At 44.3% G+C, this 18,943-nt stretch overlaps 1 protein-coding gene and 1 non-coding gene across 8 annotated transcripts in view; one reads left to right on the top strand and one right to left on the bottom strand.

Moving 5' to 3' along the window:
* Positions 1-18,816, top strand: part of ATCAY (ATCAY kinesin light chain interacting caytaxin) — a 56,268-nt gene extending 37,452 nt beyond the window's left edge. For 2 of the 7 annotated variants that reach the window (XM_029053073.1, XM_039910481.1), the window contains 7 exons: positions 237-368; positions 2,085-2,171; positions 4,216-4,314; positions 4,983-5,018; positions 5,920-5,955; positions 7,556-7,588; positions 9,125-12,000. In XM_029053073.1, coding sequence (XP_028908906.1) covers positions 237-368; positions 2,085-2,171; positions 4,216-4,314; positions 4,983-5,018; positions 5,920-5,955; positions 7,556-7,588; positions 9,125-9,290 — 589 coding nt within the window. In that variant the 3' untranslated portion in view covers positions 9,291-12,000. Of the gene's footprint in view, positions 1-236; positions 369-2,084; positions 2,172-4,215; positions 4,315-4,982; positions 5,019-5,919; positions 5,956-7,555; positions 7,589-8,167; positions 12,001-17,907 lie in introns of those variants that run through there. The other 5 variants (XM_007669105.4, XM_007669106.4, XM_007669107.3 and 2 more) reach the window with 5 other exon arrangements.
* On the bottom strand, positions 1,226-1,363 carry LOC114807513. Its single transcript, XR_003755573.1, has one exon. It is a non-coding gene; the product is annotated as a small nucleolar RNA SNORA7 (small nucleolar RNA).
* Positions 18,817-18,943: the final 127 nt, after the last annotated feature.

Genomic DNA, 18,943 nt, shown 5'->3' with positions numbered 1-18,943 from the left:
ACCACCTCTATCTTCCTCCATTAAAATCCTCCATGTCAAGCCATGTCCATGCGCTTTACCCTGGAGCTCTATCTATCACCACTTTTCTTTGGGCCTCCTTCTCTCACTCCCTTTGTCTGCCTAGCCAAAACCTTGATTGTTAGGTGGGCAGGGGAAAAAAAGTCATCCTGGTTGTGTGACTCATTTATTTTAAGATATATAAAGTTTGATATTCAGTTTGGGATTTTCATGAATAGGTATGTGATCAGCAGTTTGGAGCTTCTGGTCGCTGAAGACTACATGATTGTGTATCTGAATGGCGCTACGCCCCGTCGGAGGATGCCAGGGATTGGCTGGCTGAAGAAATGTTACCAGATGATTGACAGGAGGTGAGTAACATAGTTTCCTGGCATTTTCCTCCGGTGATCCAGGTTCTAAGACACAAAATAGTGTAGAAAGGTGGAAACAGAATAGATTCACAGAAAGGATTCAATCATGCCTCTCAAAATGGGCCCATGCAGGAAAAATTCTTTGTTCAGGGGAGCGCTGCACTTTTTTTTTGTCTTTGAAACTTTATGTATTTCAATCTAGTGAAATTCTGGCAAAATTTTAGTGTGGACCCAATTTTTTACTCACACCCTGAAACCCACGATCTCATTGTATTGATGTAATGCCTGTCAAAGCCAACAGTCTCTTATAAAAAATGGGAAAAAAATATTTGGCTGCGGTCTTGCAGATAAAAACCAAAATGCTCTGGTCCCCCAAACTTTTGCCAACCTAAATTGTGGCTCACAGCAGTATGGACTAGTGGAAAGAGCACAGACCTGGGTGTCAAAAGACCTGGATTCTAATCCCTGCTCTGCCAATTGCTTGCTGTGTGACCTTGAACAAGTCAGTTAACTTTTCTGTGCCTAAGTTCTCCTTCCTACTTAGACTGTGAGCCCCTTGTGGGACAGGGACTTTGTCCAACCTGATTAACTTGTATCTACCCCAGCACTTAAAACTGTTTGACAAGTCTTGTCTTGTGTTATGCTGTCAAGTCGTTTCCAACCCACAGCGACATCACGGACACATCTGCCCCAGAACGCCCCACTCTCCATCTGCAACTGTTCTAGAAGTGTATCCATAGAATTTTCTTGGTAAAAATACAGAAGTGGTTTACCACTGCCTCCTTCCACGTAGTAAGCACGAGTCTTTGTCCTCGACTCTCTCCCATGCCGCTGTTGCCCAGCATGGGTGAGTTTTGACTTGTAGCAGATTGCCTTCCACTCGCTAGTCACTGGCCAAGCTAAGAATGGAATGGATAGGCCTCTGCTTGACTCTCCCTCCCGTAGCCGAGACTGGTAGAGTACTGGAAACTCTCCAGGTGCGACCCTGAGAGGGGGTTTGACAAGTAGAAAGCCCTTAACAAATACCTTAAAAAAAGGTAAGTAGGGGGTACTTAAAGATTCCCCTTAGCTATTTGCCATTTTTTTTCCTATTACAAGGACGTGGGATATGTATCTGCTGCTACTTGCCCTTTTCTTGAAGTTGTAATCCCTCCATTCTAATGTGTTAGGGAGTTTCCATGCTAAATTTAAGGAAGCTACAGAAAACTAAAGCAGAGCTCCATGATGCCACTTGAAATATCCACTTTTCGAAAAGTGTCCTAAATAAGCCAAAATGACAGCAACAAACTGGGAGAAAATCAGCAGGCTGTTTTTTCTCTTGAAAAGCACAGAGCTTCTACAAAGCACTGGGAAAGTAGACATGCTAGACATATCTATGTACGTATCTGTAATTTTATTTATTTGTATTGATGTCTGGCTCCCCCACTGTAGACTGTAAACTCGTTGTGGGAAGGGAATGTGACCATTCACTGTTGTTTTGTACTTTCCCAAGTGCTTAGTACAGTGTTCTGCACACAGTAAGCGCTCAATAAATACGATTGAATGAATGAATGAATCTGGAAACAGTTCTAAGCTCCCATTCTAAACTCCCTCTATAATGGCAATAACACTTTTTGGTTAGCCTCAACTACAGTTAGTAGAGGCTTCGTATTTTTCCAGAATGATGGGTTTGAAGGTGCTGAGCGTACTCTCTTGCCCTTTTAACTTTTTCCACAGACTACGGAAAAACCTGAAATCATTAATAATTGTACATCCCTCTTGGTTCATACGGACAGTGTTGGCTATCTCCAGACCCTTCATCAGGTAATCTAAGAGTCTTTTGATTAACTTGGTAGGACTGATTTCAATTAATTATATTAATCAGTGGACAACCCCAACTCATATGAAGTAGATGATTCTCAATTCTGGTCCTTTTTTTTTTTTTACTGTTCTAAAAGAAAATTTGGGCACCCACTGAAGCTTGAGTTAAGTAGGTTTCACAAACAAAAAGAAATAATTCTTCACCCTGCTAGTGGTAAACATAACCTGAAACCCCACTCTCCTAACCTGCCTTATCTCCCACACTCCCCCTTCTCACAAAACTGTTCCCTCCTCTCACATAGACCTCCTATCTCTAGATCTTTAGGTGGGCTCATAGTTCCTCCAGACATCCTATTGCCACTATCAGAGACAGAATCCTGGACCTGAATGGACCAGTGGTGTGACCCAGGAATGACTTGATCTATTGTTTTATGTCCTTATGAAGGCTTTTATTGAGAAACCAGAGTATATGTGAACTATCAACGTTGATCTAAGTGGAAATGATGTATTCTGGGAATCTTGACTTGCACACTGTAATAGGAAAAATCATCCACCTCAGGATCTCTGGACGTAAGAGATTGGAAACAGTGTGGCCTAGTGGACAGGGCCCGGGACTGGGAATCAGAGGACCTGGGTTCTAATCCCAATTCCATTGGCTTTAAAGCACTCAATCAACTTGCCCTGTCCTGCCTCACCTCGCTATTCTCTTACTACAACCCAGCCCACACACTTGGCTCCTCTAGTGCTAACCTTCTAACTGTACCTCCATCTCGTCTATCTCGCCGCCAACCTCTCACCCATGTCCTGCCTCTGGCTTGAAATGCCCTCCCTGCTCAAATCTGCCAGACAACTATTCTCCCCCCGTTCAAAGCCTTATTGAAGGCACATCTCCTCCAAGAGGCATTCCTTTTCTTTTCTCCCTCACTGTTCTGCATCGCCCTGACTTGCTCCCTTCATTCATCCCCCCTCCCAGCCCCACAGCACTTATGTACATATCTGTCATTTATTTATATTAATGTCTGTCTCCCCCTCTAGACTGTAAACTTGTTGTGGGCAGGGAATGCATCCATTATATTGTTATATTGTACCCTCTCAAGTGCATAATACAGTGCTCTGTACACAGAATAAATACAATTGACTGACTGACTGATTCCACCACTTACCTCTTGTATGACCATGGGCAAGTCCCAACTTCTCCATGCCTCAGTTTCCTCAACTCTAAAATAGAGATTCAATACCCATTCTCTCTTCTACTTAGACTGTGCGCCCCAGGTGAGACAGGGACTGTGCCTGACTGATTAAATTGTATCTACCCCAGTGCTTAGAACAGTGCTTGACACAGTAACCTTCAACAAATACCATTAAAAAAAAAAGAAAGATTCCCAAACTCGGTCCAAGGGGTCTTGCTTAGAGAGCAGAACACTTGTGGAAGAAGAACTTCACGGACTCTGCGACGTGTTTGAAAAAGGGTATGTCAGAGACAAGTTCCTTACTATTAGTGCTTCTAGTAGTGATCAGACAAGTGCAGTACAAAAATACTTCAGGATAGAAAGCAGAAAGTTCCACAGGCATTTTCCTGTTCAGCCTTGGACCTGCTCTGTTGTCTAGGTGACCTGTTACTGCTGATAAGCAGGGCCAGGGATCCTGATATGTCAAGAGAGTGGTTTTGTCTTCAGGTGATAGGCTAAGATATGTTGTGGTGTGTTTCACTTGAGTCAGTCAAGTAATCAAGCCCAACCAGAGGCAGTCAAGCAGGCGTAGAACTGGACAGCTCAGAAAGGAAGGGTCAGTGAGAGAAGGGGGACAAATGCAAGGCCTTGACCGTTGTGCTTTCACACACTGCACCAGCAAGTCCCATTAAGCCTTAAACGTCCTCACTCTCCCACACTGGGAAGGACCCCAGCCCAAACTTGGAAGCCAACCTGCAAGCCCAAGGGCCACCAAATGTCTAGTGCTGGCCCTGTTTGTCTAGATCCCTCTTCTTCATCGATACTATTATCCAGGAGTCATGATCAAATTTCCAGTGTGCCTTTTCTTTCTTTGCCAGTGTGAAGTTTATCAATAAGATCCAATATGTACACAGCCTGGAAGAACTGGAACAGATCATCCCCATGGAACATGTCCAAATCCCCGACTGTGTCCAACTGTAAGTGCCAATTTGCTTGAAAACAATGTGGGGGAACTCACTGTCACCAAAGCGCTCACTCACGCCATCTGGTCCGTTAGCTCCTCGCCTCGCGGTGAGTTGCTTTTCTGGAGGACACTGACCTCTCCTTTGAGCACACATCCCTGAAAATATTGGGAAAGGCTTTGAAAAGAGTGGAATGAAAGCCCCATCCTTCCTGTAAGGGAGCTGTAGGCATTGATGTCATTTTGACCATGCTAAGTACAGAGTGCAGTGCTCAGAACCCAGGAAGCAGTGTGGCCTAGTGGAAAGACCCCGGGCCTGGGAGTTAGAGGGCCTGGGTTCTAATCCCGGCTCTACCACTTGCCTACTGATTGACCGTGGGCAAGTCACTTCATTTCTCTGAGCCTCAGTTACCTCATCTGTAAAATGGGGATCAAAACTGTGAGCCCCATATGGGATAGGAACTGTGTCCAACTTGATTACCTTGCACCTACCCCAGCACTTAACTTAGCACACAATAAACACTTCACAAACGCTATTATTATTATTCTCTGTGCCTCAGTTGCCCCATCTGTAAAATGGGGATTAAGGCTGTGAGCCCAGGTTGATGCTAATAGTTAAATGAAGGCTCAGCAGGAATGTGCCTAATGAAAAGCCTCCTCTTGATACTCTTTTCCTTGTTTCAGATATGAAGAAGAACGAATCAAGGCCAGAAAAGAAAGGTACCAAACATTTTTGGAGGGATAAGGGTTGGGGAAGAGTCACGTGCTTCTGTAAAGGAACTGAGCGTTGACCTCCAACTTCCAACTTTGTGTCCTGTACTAGTGAACTCTGCTCCTGTTGAACCTGCTGCCCAGCAGAGCTGCTAACTTCATGGGGGCACCTAGGGGCTATTGCCCCTGTAAAGGCTTTCTCACCAGTTAGCTCCCCAGAACCTCCCTGCCACTCCCAAATCCCATTCCAGTGGCTTCCCTCCAGAAGCCACGGCCCTTTTCGGTCCCACACTCCAATGGAAAAATTGACATCTTTGTTACCTAGCGTCAACTCAGGAAGAGACCCAGCTGGACTACTGTATTACTTGCCACATTTGTTTGCTTTAATGTGTTTTACTTACTGCTATTCAAATGTAGTCTGGCCCCAGGGGATGGAGGGAGCCCAACATTTTAGATCAGGAATATTAAAATCCACCATTTAGTTGCTTGTTGAGTGTTTGCCTGATCCTTCAATGGCGTACCAAATCTGTTCTTCAGTGTTAAGGCGGGCCTAGGTTTAGGCATCAAGGAAAAAAAAATATAACCGTTTTGTTTTTCCTTTCTTTAGCTGTAATAAAAAAAATCAAGCACCACAGGATGTCCTCTGCCAATTATTAATAGTTCATTAGCATTGCAATAATGAAAACATTTTTGCTTTCTTTGCAAAATGCTAACTGCTCCCATTACAATCAGCAGAGATTTGAATTGTGGCTGCTGGGAAGCTGTTTTCCTTCCCAGAGAAACTCCCCAGATCAGTTTAAAGAAAACCAAAAGGAAAGCTGCAGAGCGATATATGGACTGTGACTGAATTCACATACTCGGGGCGAGCTGCAGAAAAGGTCTAAAAGACAAATGTACTCTACCATTCTAGGGCAGAAGAGAAACAACATGCTGAGGAGAAGGAAAGGTAAATATGCTTAAAGGTGCTGATGAAGCCCATTCAAAGCATGTGTTCACCCAACAAACAGAATAACATTTGGAAAATAAAATGAAAGTATCTGCCCCACTGTCATTGACATCACCCCTTTGTTTAAAACTCAACAAAAGAGAGATTGGTGACTAGTAGATTTTGCCACAGTCAATCAATCCATCAATCACTGGTATTTATCGAGTGCTTACGGTGTGCAGAGCACTGTACTAAGCCCTCAGGAGAGTACAGTGCAATAGAGTTGGCAGACACATTCCCTGTCCACAATGAGCTTTTACGGTCTAGAGTCAAACCTAGTTTGCCTGGCAAATTCTAGGCTGGCCTTGTGGAGACTAAGCAGCCCATCCATGATGTGGACTTTCTTTCACTCAGCCCCCGAATCCAACTTTCTTCCCTCTCCTACCCCCTCGATCTCTAGGGACTGAAGCCATCTGAAGTCAACCAAGGTGGCAGTGAGATTGATTCCAGGCATGGGGACTGGGGAGGAGCCGGAGATGCTCTCTGTCACTCAGGAGAGCGGACTGGCCGGCAACGGGGTTGCTGTGGAATGTTCAAAGGCAGGACTGGCCTCCTGAGTGGAGAACTGCATCTACTCACCCCAAAGACTTGCCAGGGTGAGGTTGGCGCTGGCGATTCGATTTGCTGAGCCAAACTGGAGTTTAATTTAACGCCATTTTCTGGTTACGCACAATAATTGTCTATGTAGCATAGAGATACCTAGCAAAATTGGAAACTAAAAAGAATCAAAATATTATACTGTAGGTTCCAAAAGAGAAATTGAGAAAAAGACATGCTTTTAACAAATATTTTAAATGTGGTGCCGTTAAACCTCTTCTGATCTTTACAAAACATTTACCCAGCACAACTCCATCCTGGCTAAGATGGATTTATTTATATCTTTGGACTTTTGTTTCTCTTGGTCTTACATACAATTCTTAATTGACTTTTATCATCACTGAGGAACAGACCAAAGAGCAATAGCTGATTTGATGCAGCAATATTTGGTAAGAAACATCTAAAAGCAACAGCTACCCCTCACTGTCTTCCTCAGACATTCCTGCCCCACAGCCACTATCCAAACCCTGCATCAGTCAGTCATATTCATTGAGCACTTAGTATGTGCAGAGCACTATACTGAGCACTATGTAACATTATACACTCAGTTCTGCCAGAACACGTGTTTTCACTATGCACTTTGGCTAGAACATGACGGTAGGATCAGGAAACCTTCTTCCGATAATGCGAGGACGCCAGGATGTAGCACAGTGTAGTGTTGGAAGAATCGATTGTGAGCTTGCGGGTGGCATCAGAGCCAGGGTGAGTGCTACAGAGCGAGGTTTCTTCCTTAATGTGGTGTTCTGCAAGGTTATTTCTGTTTCAGTTTGGAAAACCATGGTTAGCCTTAGTTAACCTTGGTTTCGCCCAGCTAGCTTTATCTCCCCTGCGCAGATTTGCGGAGTCTCTAGTCTGGCCGATCAGTAAAGTCTTTTGATCTCATTTGGTTTTTGTGTTTAATCCCACCTATGAGAGCAAAGAGTGCAAATCGACTCACTGCAGTTCCATTTGCCTCCCGAAACAGGTCTGTGCTGGTTACGGAAGATCAAGAAACAAGGTCTGTGTAAAACTATTTTTATTTAGAAGATAAGATTGGATTATTTTTATAACTGGCTATATTGCACAAAATCCTCCACAACCTGGGGCCAATCAGGCCCTTGAAGTTGCCCGTGCCCCCTCTTGCTTAACTTCCCCTTGCTCGTTTTATGCTTTGAGTGATTGAGTGGAGAGAACTCAGCCCAACAAAGGTTTCCGCAGTGGACTCTCCCGTTCCCACCAGGGGTCCTGATGGGATAGGGGGACTGTGGGGGATTGTGGGGGAAGCGGCAGCTGTGAGAGAACATGGTGGCCACTTAGAACATGAGAATGGGCTGAGGAAGTTCCGAGAGTTCCCCCTAGCAGACTAGCCCAGGACCACTCTGGTAAGTAAGAAAACATCTGGAAGCCATTTACCTAAGCCAGAGAAAAACAAAGGGAACGTGATGGGTGTTTTATAGGCAAGGACTGAAGTTTAGCCTTTAATTTTAAGCTCACAGAATTTGGTAAAGCAGTAACGGATAGCTATTTGGAGTCAATGCATAAGAGTCATCCTGTTTTTCCTCCTAAGAATAACCCAGCCTGTTTTTCTCCCCCCTAGTATGTCATGAAGTGAAATAATTAGAAATGGAACCGAAGAAAGAATTTTGCCACTCACCTACCATAAATACCCTTCCTGGTACCTGAGCTATTCACTCTCTCATTCTGAATCCTGTAAGATCAATGGAGCCTGCCTCCCAATCTCAGAAATGCAACGCCCCTTAAAAAGCTTCTTGAAAACACTTTATTTTTCCAGGACGAGTTCCAATTCCTGCTCTCCAAATGATCCAGGAGAGAAAAAGTGTTGCAGATCTGTAGAATATTTCCTCGTCTCAAGTAGCCTTCATCCTTGCACACATAATCACGGCCCACGGTTAAAGGGATATATATATATGTATATATATGCATATATACATATATATATCTTTTTTTTGTAACTGCCAACTTTTTCCCAGCTTGCTGCTGGCCAGCACTGTGACACTTTGCTTTTCTTCCTTACCAGTCGATGGCTATCACTTCATGTACAAACTGGCACAAGAACTCAAAAGGAACCTCTTCAGATTTTGCGTGTGTGCCTTCCCTTTCAGAATGTGTTCATTGTTTTACTGGCCTCTGGTCTAGACACTCTTCTCCCCCATACGATTGTCCCATCTAACATTATCACTCTGGTCTACTCTACCAGATAATTGGAGGTGAAGCATTACCTACCAGAAAAGATATCTGCTGTATATATGTGTGTGTGTATATATATATGTGTGTGTATATATATATGTGTGTATATATATATGTATATGTATGTTTATATATATATATATACATGTATATATAATTTTTCCACTTGCCCTGGCCCCTTCTCTATAGTCCTTCCTCCGATAACTCTTGCCTCTTAAAGGACGTCCTAGCTGCCATCTAGATAGAGTTCCCTCTAAGCATCGCCTCATACAATAACAAAGAAACTTCTGACCTGTTCTCAAAGAGGGCGATTATGGACAGAATGCTTTCACTCCTCTTCTTTAAGTGTTCTCCCCTGGACAATCACCTACAATTTATACCTCTTGCTGAAGAGACAAGACGCTGAAGAGACAAGAAATTGGAACAAGTCCCCAGGTTCCCCTAGCTCCTCCTTCAAAATCTTGAAGAGTAAATTTCCCAGCGACAAGAGAAACACTGTGCCTCAAAGGTAGGGAGAACACCCACTCTTGGGCACTTGAAAATCTTCCAGAGGCTCAGTGACCATAGTGTTTTGGTTTTCGAGTCAGAAGAATGTTTTGAGTGGATAAATAAAGGAATTTTAACAAGTCTGAGGTGGAGATGTTATCAGTAGACCTCTTTCTGCAGCCTGTACAAACTGTCATATGGAGCTATTCAAACAGTACTAGCAAGCCTTTAATCAAGCCCTACAGTTTAAGTATATGGAATTCTTAGTGCTCAAAGGTGCATTTCACTGACTAGCTGCTGGACCTTCTGCCCAGAGCCCCAATAATCACATGTCATTTTACCCCTGAATCCCTCCCATTGAATTCTGTGGTTTAAGACCACACGAGGGCAGTGTGGCAAAGCAAGGATTTCTGCACCACAGCGGTTACTTTCCACATATCCCAGTGTTTCCAGGTGAGACCTGCTCTCCAGATTTTCCCCCACAAAGGATGGGCACAGCGTCAACTAGTTCGAAATGTAGCCATAGGCGTTGTTTTTTTCACATTCTCGTTTCCGGCCAACTTCCTGTCACCGAATGGACTGACGCTCAGTGGGATGTAGACATGATTTACTAAGTGTACACATGCCCAGAGAGCCGGAAAAATCCTTTCGGGTCACCAAGAGAGCAGACCGGGGCCGGCCCAAGCTACAGGTGACGCGGGCGACAGCCCGAGGCACCATGTCATTTGGGGTGCCTCAGAGTCGACGCCATCTGCAGCACCGGCACCCAGCCGCTATCTGAACAAGAGCGAGTTGAACAAATGTGACCTTCGAACCAGAATACCTGGGGCCATCTCTGTAACGGAAGTTCAGAGTGTCATTAAGTTCCTGAAGCGCTCACGAGCCACAGCCATTCCAGGGGCTTTGAGCCCCTGGGGAAACTACTGTGCAGGAGGCTTTTTGACTGCCAGCTCAGGATCCCCCTCCAGGTCACCACATTTAGCTGCCGTATCTACCGGGCGGCTGCCAGTTTAACCGTAGCCCCTTTCTTCTTTCCCACAATGGAACTGCCCCCAAACCAGGCCCCTTTTAATTTTATTTTTTTAATTCACATCTTTATTTATTAGGCATTTGTGAATTTACGTCGGGTTTTCTCTGTTGGCCGGCCACCTGTTGTGAAGAGGCGGGCTGTGAAAATAGTTTGGGAGAGAGGACCTTAGATCATGTGATTAGAAAGTGTGCTTTAAATCACAACTGTGAAACACCAGGACTCATTGCTCATTTTCAAGTTGGAGCATTTGGGGAAAATAGAGGGACTAAGAAAGCCTTCTGCAGAAAAATGGAGCCAATGAGGCACTGTCCAAAAGGCCACTGATCATATAGGAATACAGCAGAATTCTGTAGTCTCTCCTGGCAGAAATTCATGTACTTTGATTTTTCTTTCAATTTGATGTTCCTCTACACCAGTAACCTTCTGCATTTTGAGTGGAAGGAGAGCAAACTGTAAACTGGACAAAGAGATGACCGCTTCAAGGATTATTTTGAAGGCCTTTGAAGATACAAACACAGTGACCTGTTTCACCTCCGAGTAGCCAAATGGTCTCACCACAAGGGTTGCCAACTACCCGTAGATTCATGGACAATCTAAAGTTGGCCGTGTCTATAAAGTCCATAGAGACACTTGAATGTCTGTAAATATGGACAGCCTCCATACCCGGCTAGCGACAGGAGGAAACCTGGGGGCATCGTTGCTGCCGTGGATCCTAGAGAGGACACGGAGAGGCATGAAGCGTCCAGAGTAGGGCCGGGCCCATGGTAGCTAGGCTCATAGCCAGAGCCTTCTCCTTCCCCTTACTTTGACCCCAGCACCCTCTCAGTCCACTCCACATTCTTCCTCAAGGTGGGATTTTGGGACTGGGCCCACAGAGTCCAAAGCCAGTCCGGACCCAGAATGGGGAGGGACACAGAGTGTTGTGGATGGCTTTGGGTCGAGGCTCTTGCACCCACAGGGTCACTGCCCACCAAGGAGAGGGTGGTGGAGGGGGATATCACCATACCCCCATTGTCCCAGGGTGGACCCAGGCTCTGATGGGGGCACGAAAAGGACAGGGGAGTGTGAATTTGGTTCCCTACAGAATCAGGTTCCCTGCAGTTATTGCGGTTGATTCTGACTCAGGGGCAACTATCTTGGTCTCTGCCACTCCTCATGGTGGGAGGGAAAAGCAGGACCATTGTATGGGTACCTTGGGCCCTACCTCAGTTTCCCTGTCCAAAACTTAAGGAGAAAAGTGGGGGAGAGAGGAAAAAGGCAACACTGATCCCCAAAATAGGGCTACATAGTGTTGCGTGGAAGAGTTGCGGATCAGTAGAGTGCGGAGCAGTGTAGCCCCGGGAAGCGGAAGATGCAGCTGCCTGACTTGGGAGCCATCCCAAACAGCAAGCGTCTGTCCCACGAGACCAAATGCCAAGGCCAGCCAGAGAGGCGGTGGACTCCAGGGACCGAGAGATTCAGCGAAGTAAGGGCCCTCAGGTCCCAGACCCTATTAAGGCATAAGAAGGATTAGGTGGGGTGGAGGAAGGTAGGCGGAAGGGCAGTGGGAGCAGAACAATCCTTCCTGCAACTCCTAGGCCCTGCCCCTTTGAGGCCCCGGTGGGGCCACTGCTGCCATCTCATTTAAAGCTGAAGAGTGTTCCAACCGCTGAGAATGAGTTGTACAAACTTCTGATCTGTCAATAAAAGAAAAATTTGAAGTTCAATCATTTTTATTCACACTGTTTGTACAAAGTCTTTTTGGCAGTTGGCAACCCTGACCACCGCCTGGCCAACAGCTGAGCCTGCCCCGAGACCTGGAGCCTCTTGGAACAATGAACCTAAAATTAATTTGACCTGACCCAAAGGGACCTGTGAGAGCACTCATTTAAAATGAATGCTAGCCCGGTCATCTGATGATTTGGATCTCTAAGAATTATAAACAGATGAGCTAAAGTTGACAGTTTCCAACAATCCCCCTCCTTGGTTTGAAGTCAGCAAAGATGGCTGCTATGGAACAGGCGAAGCCCATTGGAAGGGAAGAATGAGAAAAACAGTCTCATGAGTTCATGATCCATGGATAAACCACATTTCAATTCCCGGGCAGACAGTATCAAACTCATCTAAAAACCAATGGGTTATTTTCAACAACAACTGTATTAGTTGAACAGTTCTAGTAAAATATCATGAACCACAGAATCTCAAGATGGAAATTTCCCTCCTGGCATAATTGCCTGTGTCAGCTAAGAGTCCAAATTTTCAGAGAGCCATGGTCCGTTCATCTGACAACCAAAAGTGGATTCCGAATATTGAAACTGTGATGAGCTTTGAAGAATCTTTAGCCCCAATAAAACAGGGACTAAAAGGGAAGCTTTATTGATTTGCAGTTTCTGAGCAATCCCAGATTGGAAGTTTTGCTGCTAAGACAAAAAAAAAATCAGGATCCTCTTTTGACAAAATTCCACAAGCAATAAATGTTTCAAATCATACAGTTCAAAAAAGTTGAAGAAAAAAAGCATTGTTATTAATATGAGTTTAATGGAATACTCCAAATTTTCAAATGAGAAACAAAATTTGGGGTCCTCAGAAATCAGAACTCTGTGCAACTACACTTTTGGACCCCACTTGGATCCAGGCCTGTTTCCGAGGGTTCTTCTGGTCAGCTCAAAGAAGCCCCAAAACGTTTCTCTCCCGCTATTGGTTGCCCCGGGGTGGCTCAAGAAACTCTGATGGTTCTCCCTGCCTGGGTAAGACATCAAAGCAGCCCCTTCTTAACTTAGCGAACCTTTCCTCAAGTGGTTGGGAGTACACCAAATAGAGACGATCCCTCCTTTCAGGGCTGAACGTCTGGCTTACAAAGCTTCCCTTGATGCGAGCCAGAGAGACAGTCAAGATTTCCTGAATCTTCTCCAATGCGTTTGTTTTCCTCATTCCTGAAGTGATATAGGTGTTATACGAATCAATGTTACATCATTCAGACTTGAACTGAATTAACCTCGTGCAGCTTGTCACGTTCTCTTCAAATCATGTACCTGTAACTTACTATATGCTAATGTTTTCAATTATTTCACATGTGAACCCCCGAAAGCCCAATAGGAGAAAAGGCTGGTCAATGTAATTGGCGTTATGGAGGGAGAGGTACCCTTATTTGACAAAGGTTACCGCTGTGCGGGTTCCTGATAAAATGTGTCGATCAGGACTTCTTACTAGATATTTTTCACCAGTATTCAAAAAAGGTTTCTAGAATACAGAAGGTAGGCCTCATGACTCTCTAAAACGTTTATATACAAATCCAAGAAGTATGGGAATAAGCAAGAGGCTCCAGATCATAATTATGACGTATATGGGTGGTTTAGCTATGGCCCACCATCAGCTCCTGGGTCCCTTAGGGATCCGTTGAGGAGGAGCTAGTATTTTTCAGTGTCTTTAGCAATTACTTGGATGAAGGAATCACGAGTGAGCTCATCGACTTTCTGGATGACACTAATTTGGACCATCCTGTTGCTTGGAAGACAGGAATAAAATTTCCTATAATGACCTTGATCGATTAGAGAAATGGTCTATTTAAATAGGCTAGAATTCAACAGGGATGGTTTTAAGGTGGTACCTTGGGGGGCAAAAATGACAGCAGAGATAGAACTGGGAAAGACTGACTTTTTATGGTATTGGTTAAGCGCTTACTATGTGCCAGGCCCTGTAGTAAGTGCTGGGCACTGTACTAAGCCCTAGTGCAAGTCCTTGGTACAGGCAGTTCAGGATTAAGATGGAGACCACCTGATTATTTTGTCTCGGTTCTGCTCTGTGTGCAAATTCAACAGAAAAGGACCTGTGGGTCATAGTGGACCACCAGCTGATGAGGACCATAATTTAAAAATCAACATGTTTCTGGGATATGTTAATAGAAGAATGACGTGCTAGAGCTGGGAAGTAATCCTTCTACTCTAGTCTACAGTAATGCCAGTAGTCATATTAAGTACATACTGCATGCAGAACACTGTAGTAAGCTCTGGATTTGAAAATTGCCAGACCCAAGTTGGAATATCATACGATCATGATACCTTGCATTTTTTCTGCCCCCAAATTATTTGCCAAAGTGTCCTCAAACATTCCTGTGAGGTAGGGAGAGGCAAGTATTACAGATAAGACTAAGGAAGAACAGTGAGGATAAATAACTTGCCCCAAGCAACACAGCAGGTTTGAGATTGAGGTGGAAACAGTCTGGCACTGTTCCCAGTTGGGAGTCACCATATTTTTAAAAGGATGTGGGGAATCTGGAGAGGATCCAGAAAAGAAAGACAGAATGGGGTGGAAAATATTTTGTGAGGAAAGGTTCAAGGAATGTTTCCTCTAAAGAAGAGAAGTCAAAGACGTGACTTAATGACTGTCTCTAAGAAAATAAAACATTTATATGAGGAGGCTGTTAACCAATCCTTCTCTCTTTCTGCTCAGAACTAAACCTGAAGGAAGGGGATTAAATTTCAACACGAGAGATGGTTCATTCAGTTGGTCTTAAGGAAAACCTTTTTGACTGTCAAGGTGACAAAACACTGGAACAGGCAACAAGGCAGGTTGTAAATTCTCAATCCCTGGGGACCTTTCATCAGAAAACAGACAACCATCCAACCTGGCTGGCTTAGACAGTCACCTGTTTGGAGGCGGGACATGGACCGGGTGATCTTTCGAGGACTCTTCCAGCCCGAGGGTTCTGAGCTGAAAGGGTGAACCTATAAGGGAGGCATCAAGGGAAAGTTCAGGTAACGATAAGGAATTAAATACTGGAAAAAGGTGGAACTACAAGCTCCATCTCTGTAGGTGTTTAGACAAAGAATAGATGATTCCCTCCCTGGAGAAGGGGGCTTGACTGGACGACCACTTGAGATCTCTTCCAGGAGTCTATGAAAAGAGAAAAAAAAGACTCTCCTTGATGTTCAGATATACTGGAGACCCACACTTATTGAGGGATTATAGAAAATGAAACAGCAGCTTCTCTGGCATTCAAGCAAGGCAGGATAATATATTGTAACTTCCCATATTCTTATCTGTTAGCATTTGATTCTACCTTTGAACTTAACTGATATTATTGCTCTCTTTTGGGTGCCCCCTGCTCCCACCCTCCTCACCAGCAGCAGCCAATGAAGTCGAACAGACATTCTTGGACTGATTTCTAGTAGTAATGGTATTTACTGAGCACCTACTTAGTACAATGCTTACTTACAATAAAAGCACAAGAAATACTTCCTACTCAGACAGGGGACTGTGGTCCACCTGCTCATATTGTATCTACTACAGTGCTTGCGTATTAGCAAGCCCTAACCAAATACCATTATTATTATTATTATCATTATTAGAAAAAAATCAGCAGGTTCTGGAAGTAGATTGGATGTGAGAGCAGAATGACAAGTAGGAATCGAGGAGGAAGCCATGGTTGTGAGATTCAGTGGTGGTGTTGTCAACGGAGAGAGGAAGGTTCATTTATTCAATAGTATTTATTGAGCGCTTACTATGTGCAGAGCACTGTACTAAGCGCTTGGAATGTACAGTTCGGCAACAGATAGAGACAATTCCTTGAGTGGAGAAGGAGGTTTTGGAGAGAAGATGAAAAGTTCGGTTTGGGGCACATTGAGTTAGAGGTGCCAGAGGTCCATCTATGTGGAGATGTCAAGAGAAGATGCAGGATTGGATAGTGGGGGAGAAGTCAGGGCAAGAGAGGTAGATTTGTGAGGCATCTGCATAGAGATGGTAGCAGAAACCATGTAAGCTGATGAATTCCTTCCCCAAGGGGATGAGTGTAGAGAGAGAACAACAAGGGAAGGGAAGCAGTGTGGCCTAGTGGAAAAAGCAGGGGCCTGGGAGTCAGAGGACCTGGATTCTAATCCTGGCTCCGCCACTTGCCTGCCATGTGACCTTAGGCAAGTCACTTCACTTCCGCCTGAGTTGCCTCATCTGAAAAATGGGGATTCTATACTTGTGCTCCCTCCTGCTTGGGATGTGAGCCCCATGTGGGGCCTGATGATCTTGTATCTACCCCAGTGTTCAGTACAGTGCTTGGCACACAGTAAGCACTTAACAAAATACCACAATTATTGCAACAAGAGAACCAATCATTTCAAATAATTCACTGCTATTTAACTCGTTTCGTGTAAGTGGGACCATTTTGATGTAAAATCTCCATATAGACCAATCACTCTAAGCCATCAACAGAGCCATCCAGAAGGAGTGTGGGAGCCCTGTTGTTCTGAGGTGGAGGTGGGTATTTAAGGAGCGGAAACTCCACCCTTAACAACCCTACCTTTGCCCCTCGACTGACAATCCTACTGTCCCACCCCTCCCAGTGGGACTGGCAATCTTGAACCCCGACCCACCCCCTGCCCCCCCAAGGGGGCTCACCCCTTCCAGGAAGTGGGTCTCCACAGAGATGCCATAGCATGGAGCACAACTGGTCCTGCTGCCCTACGGTCACCTTGCACGACAACAGATCTGCTAACTCCAGCTCGTCAGTAGGTGCAGGGATCCCCTAGGGGGATCCCTGGCTATCACATATAAATCTAGTGCCTCTCTCCTATGGAACCATTTTGAATTGGGAGGTAATTTTGTTATGTCTGTGATGTCACATCCCAACATGCCAAAGCTTTCCGTTGCCAGGTCATTAAGTGGAGTTTTATAATCTGTTGTAAAGTACATCTATGTCAGAAAAGAAAAATCAAACACTGAAGTCTGAAGTCTGAATGTATCCGCGTATACTGCCACGGTAAATGAACTTCGGATTTTTATTTAACCACTTCACAGGTGATCTACCGATTATATTTCTGTATGTTAGGCCTGAAATAAAGTTGTCAGTTGAATTCAATGAGACCGACCCTGGTGTATCAAGCAAAGTCATAGCCACAACTCTCAATTACCATAGTGTTCCAAATCCAAGTAGTCTCTCGGATTTAAAACAACTCCCTCAAATATCAGGCTTCAGATGGGAAGTATAACGTAATCCCCCACATTTTTCTATCCCTCTCTATCTATTGACCATATCCTGTCCCCGTCTCTGTAAATTGCTCCTTTGGTCATCTCTTTTACCTCTTCGCATTTTTTCTTTGGTTGACATTCTCCTTCCCTCTCTCCTCCCTACCCCTTTTTATAGTAGTCAAAGCAGGAGTCAGGTAGAGGCTCCGTTTAAGGAGATACAAGGAGGCGACACTCCATGACAGAGCAGACTCAAGGGGAAAGCAGAGGACAATCAAAAAGAGGACTCCCATCTTGTTTGCGATCTAGGCCCCACTCCCTCTTCTAACATGATTTTGAAGCCAAGGGACAAGTGTTAAGGAAAGGGGGAAATAGAAGGGAGGGAAATTGCCTCAGCTACCAAAGTGTTTCAAAGTGAAATTGCTTAGATTACTATTTTGAAAGAAGCTTCTGTTTTCAATGCTAAAAACGGTCACAAACCTTATCTTGGTTAAAGGGTAGTAGAGTATCCATCCCTTTGATGGGGAAAGGAAATGTGCAGATAAGGAAGCTAACTGAAATAACTGCCAAATTAAGTGCAGAAAAATTGTATCCCTCATTCATCATCCTTATTGTTCATCCTCAGCTGATGGGAGCTGTAAAATAGGTCCTTATTCCTTTTCTGTTTCAACTTCCTACAGCCTTGGGGCCACAGTCCGGAACAGCAGGAAAGTGTGAAATTTCCTTCTTCTCTTTCAACACCCCAGTTGGGTCCGTTTCCATTCACTTTTCTTTGTCCTACTAGTGTCTCTCATGACACATTTGCAGTTTCTTTCTTGCCTGATGTAAATGCTGTCATTTTTTATTAAGTGTAAATACAGTTTCTTTCCCAATTACTGAATTCCACTTCAGCGAGTTTTGCCAGTGCAAAATGTCTTTGTGGTTGAGGACTCCTATCACATTTTTGGAATTTAATGTCTTTTCCATTCTCACTGTACCATCATGGTTCCCCACCTGATCTACCTCCACCAATTCCGGTTCTCCGCACCTTGTTGATTCTTGTCGATGGCATATGTACAGAATTAACTTTAGCCTTTTGACATGATTTTGCTAAAATCCAGTTCATCCAATAATTCCAATCATTTTTCCGCATGCCTTCATGTCCAACATGATCTTGAACGAAGGACTGTTTGCATTCCCAAATTGCAGTTTTAACCTGAATTCTTCAGCATTGTTCAAGAGGTTGCAAAATTTCCTCTCCTGTCCAATATCTCATGTGAAACTTCGTGATTTCACTGTCCTTCGGCAAATGGTCATCTTGTAGTTACTCTTTTCAGGCTGCTAGTTTAAGATTGTCTAACAATGCTCCATTTAAGTAATGTTGCAACTTTCTGAGGTTCCCCTTTTAGACTGAGTGCATGTGCTCTCACCAACAAGTCAAACACTTATTTGGCTATGTGCTTTAACTTGCTATGTGCTTTTAACTGTTCGCTGTTTAACTAGGGATTTTTCTTCATTGACAAATCTGGACTGTATTCACTCTGCTCCCAGTACAATGTTGAGTGTTTTCATTGAGAAGCAAACTGCTAATAAATTATTTGTAAAATTATTAGGAACCTAATGCATTATTATCAGATAGAAAAAAAGCAAATGAAATTGGTGAATAGAAGTATCTCTCTGAATTTCTTACAGATAGAAGCAGCGTGGGCCTAGTGGAAAGAGTCTGGGCCGGGGAGT

This window comes from Ornithorhynchus anatinus, chromosome X2 (genome assembly GCF_004115215.2).
Source record: "Ornithorhynchus anatinus isolate Pmale09 chromosome X2, mOrnAna1.pri.v4, whole genome shotgun sequence".
In the NCBI taxonomy this organism is placed as follows: domain Eukaryota; kingdom Metazoa; phylum Chordata; class Mammalia; order Monotremata; family Ornithorhynchidae; genus Ornithorhynchus; species Ornithorhynchus anatinus.
The sequence above is the reverse complement of the archived record's forward strand: the minus strand, read 5'-3'. Positions and strand labels throughout refer to the sequence as shown.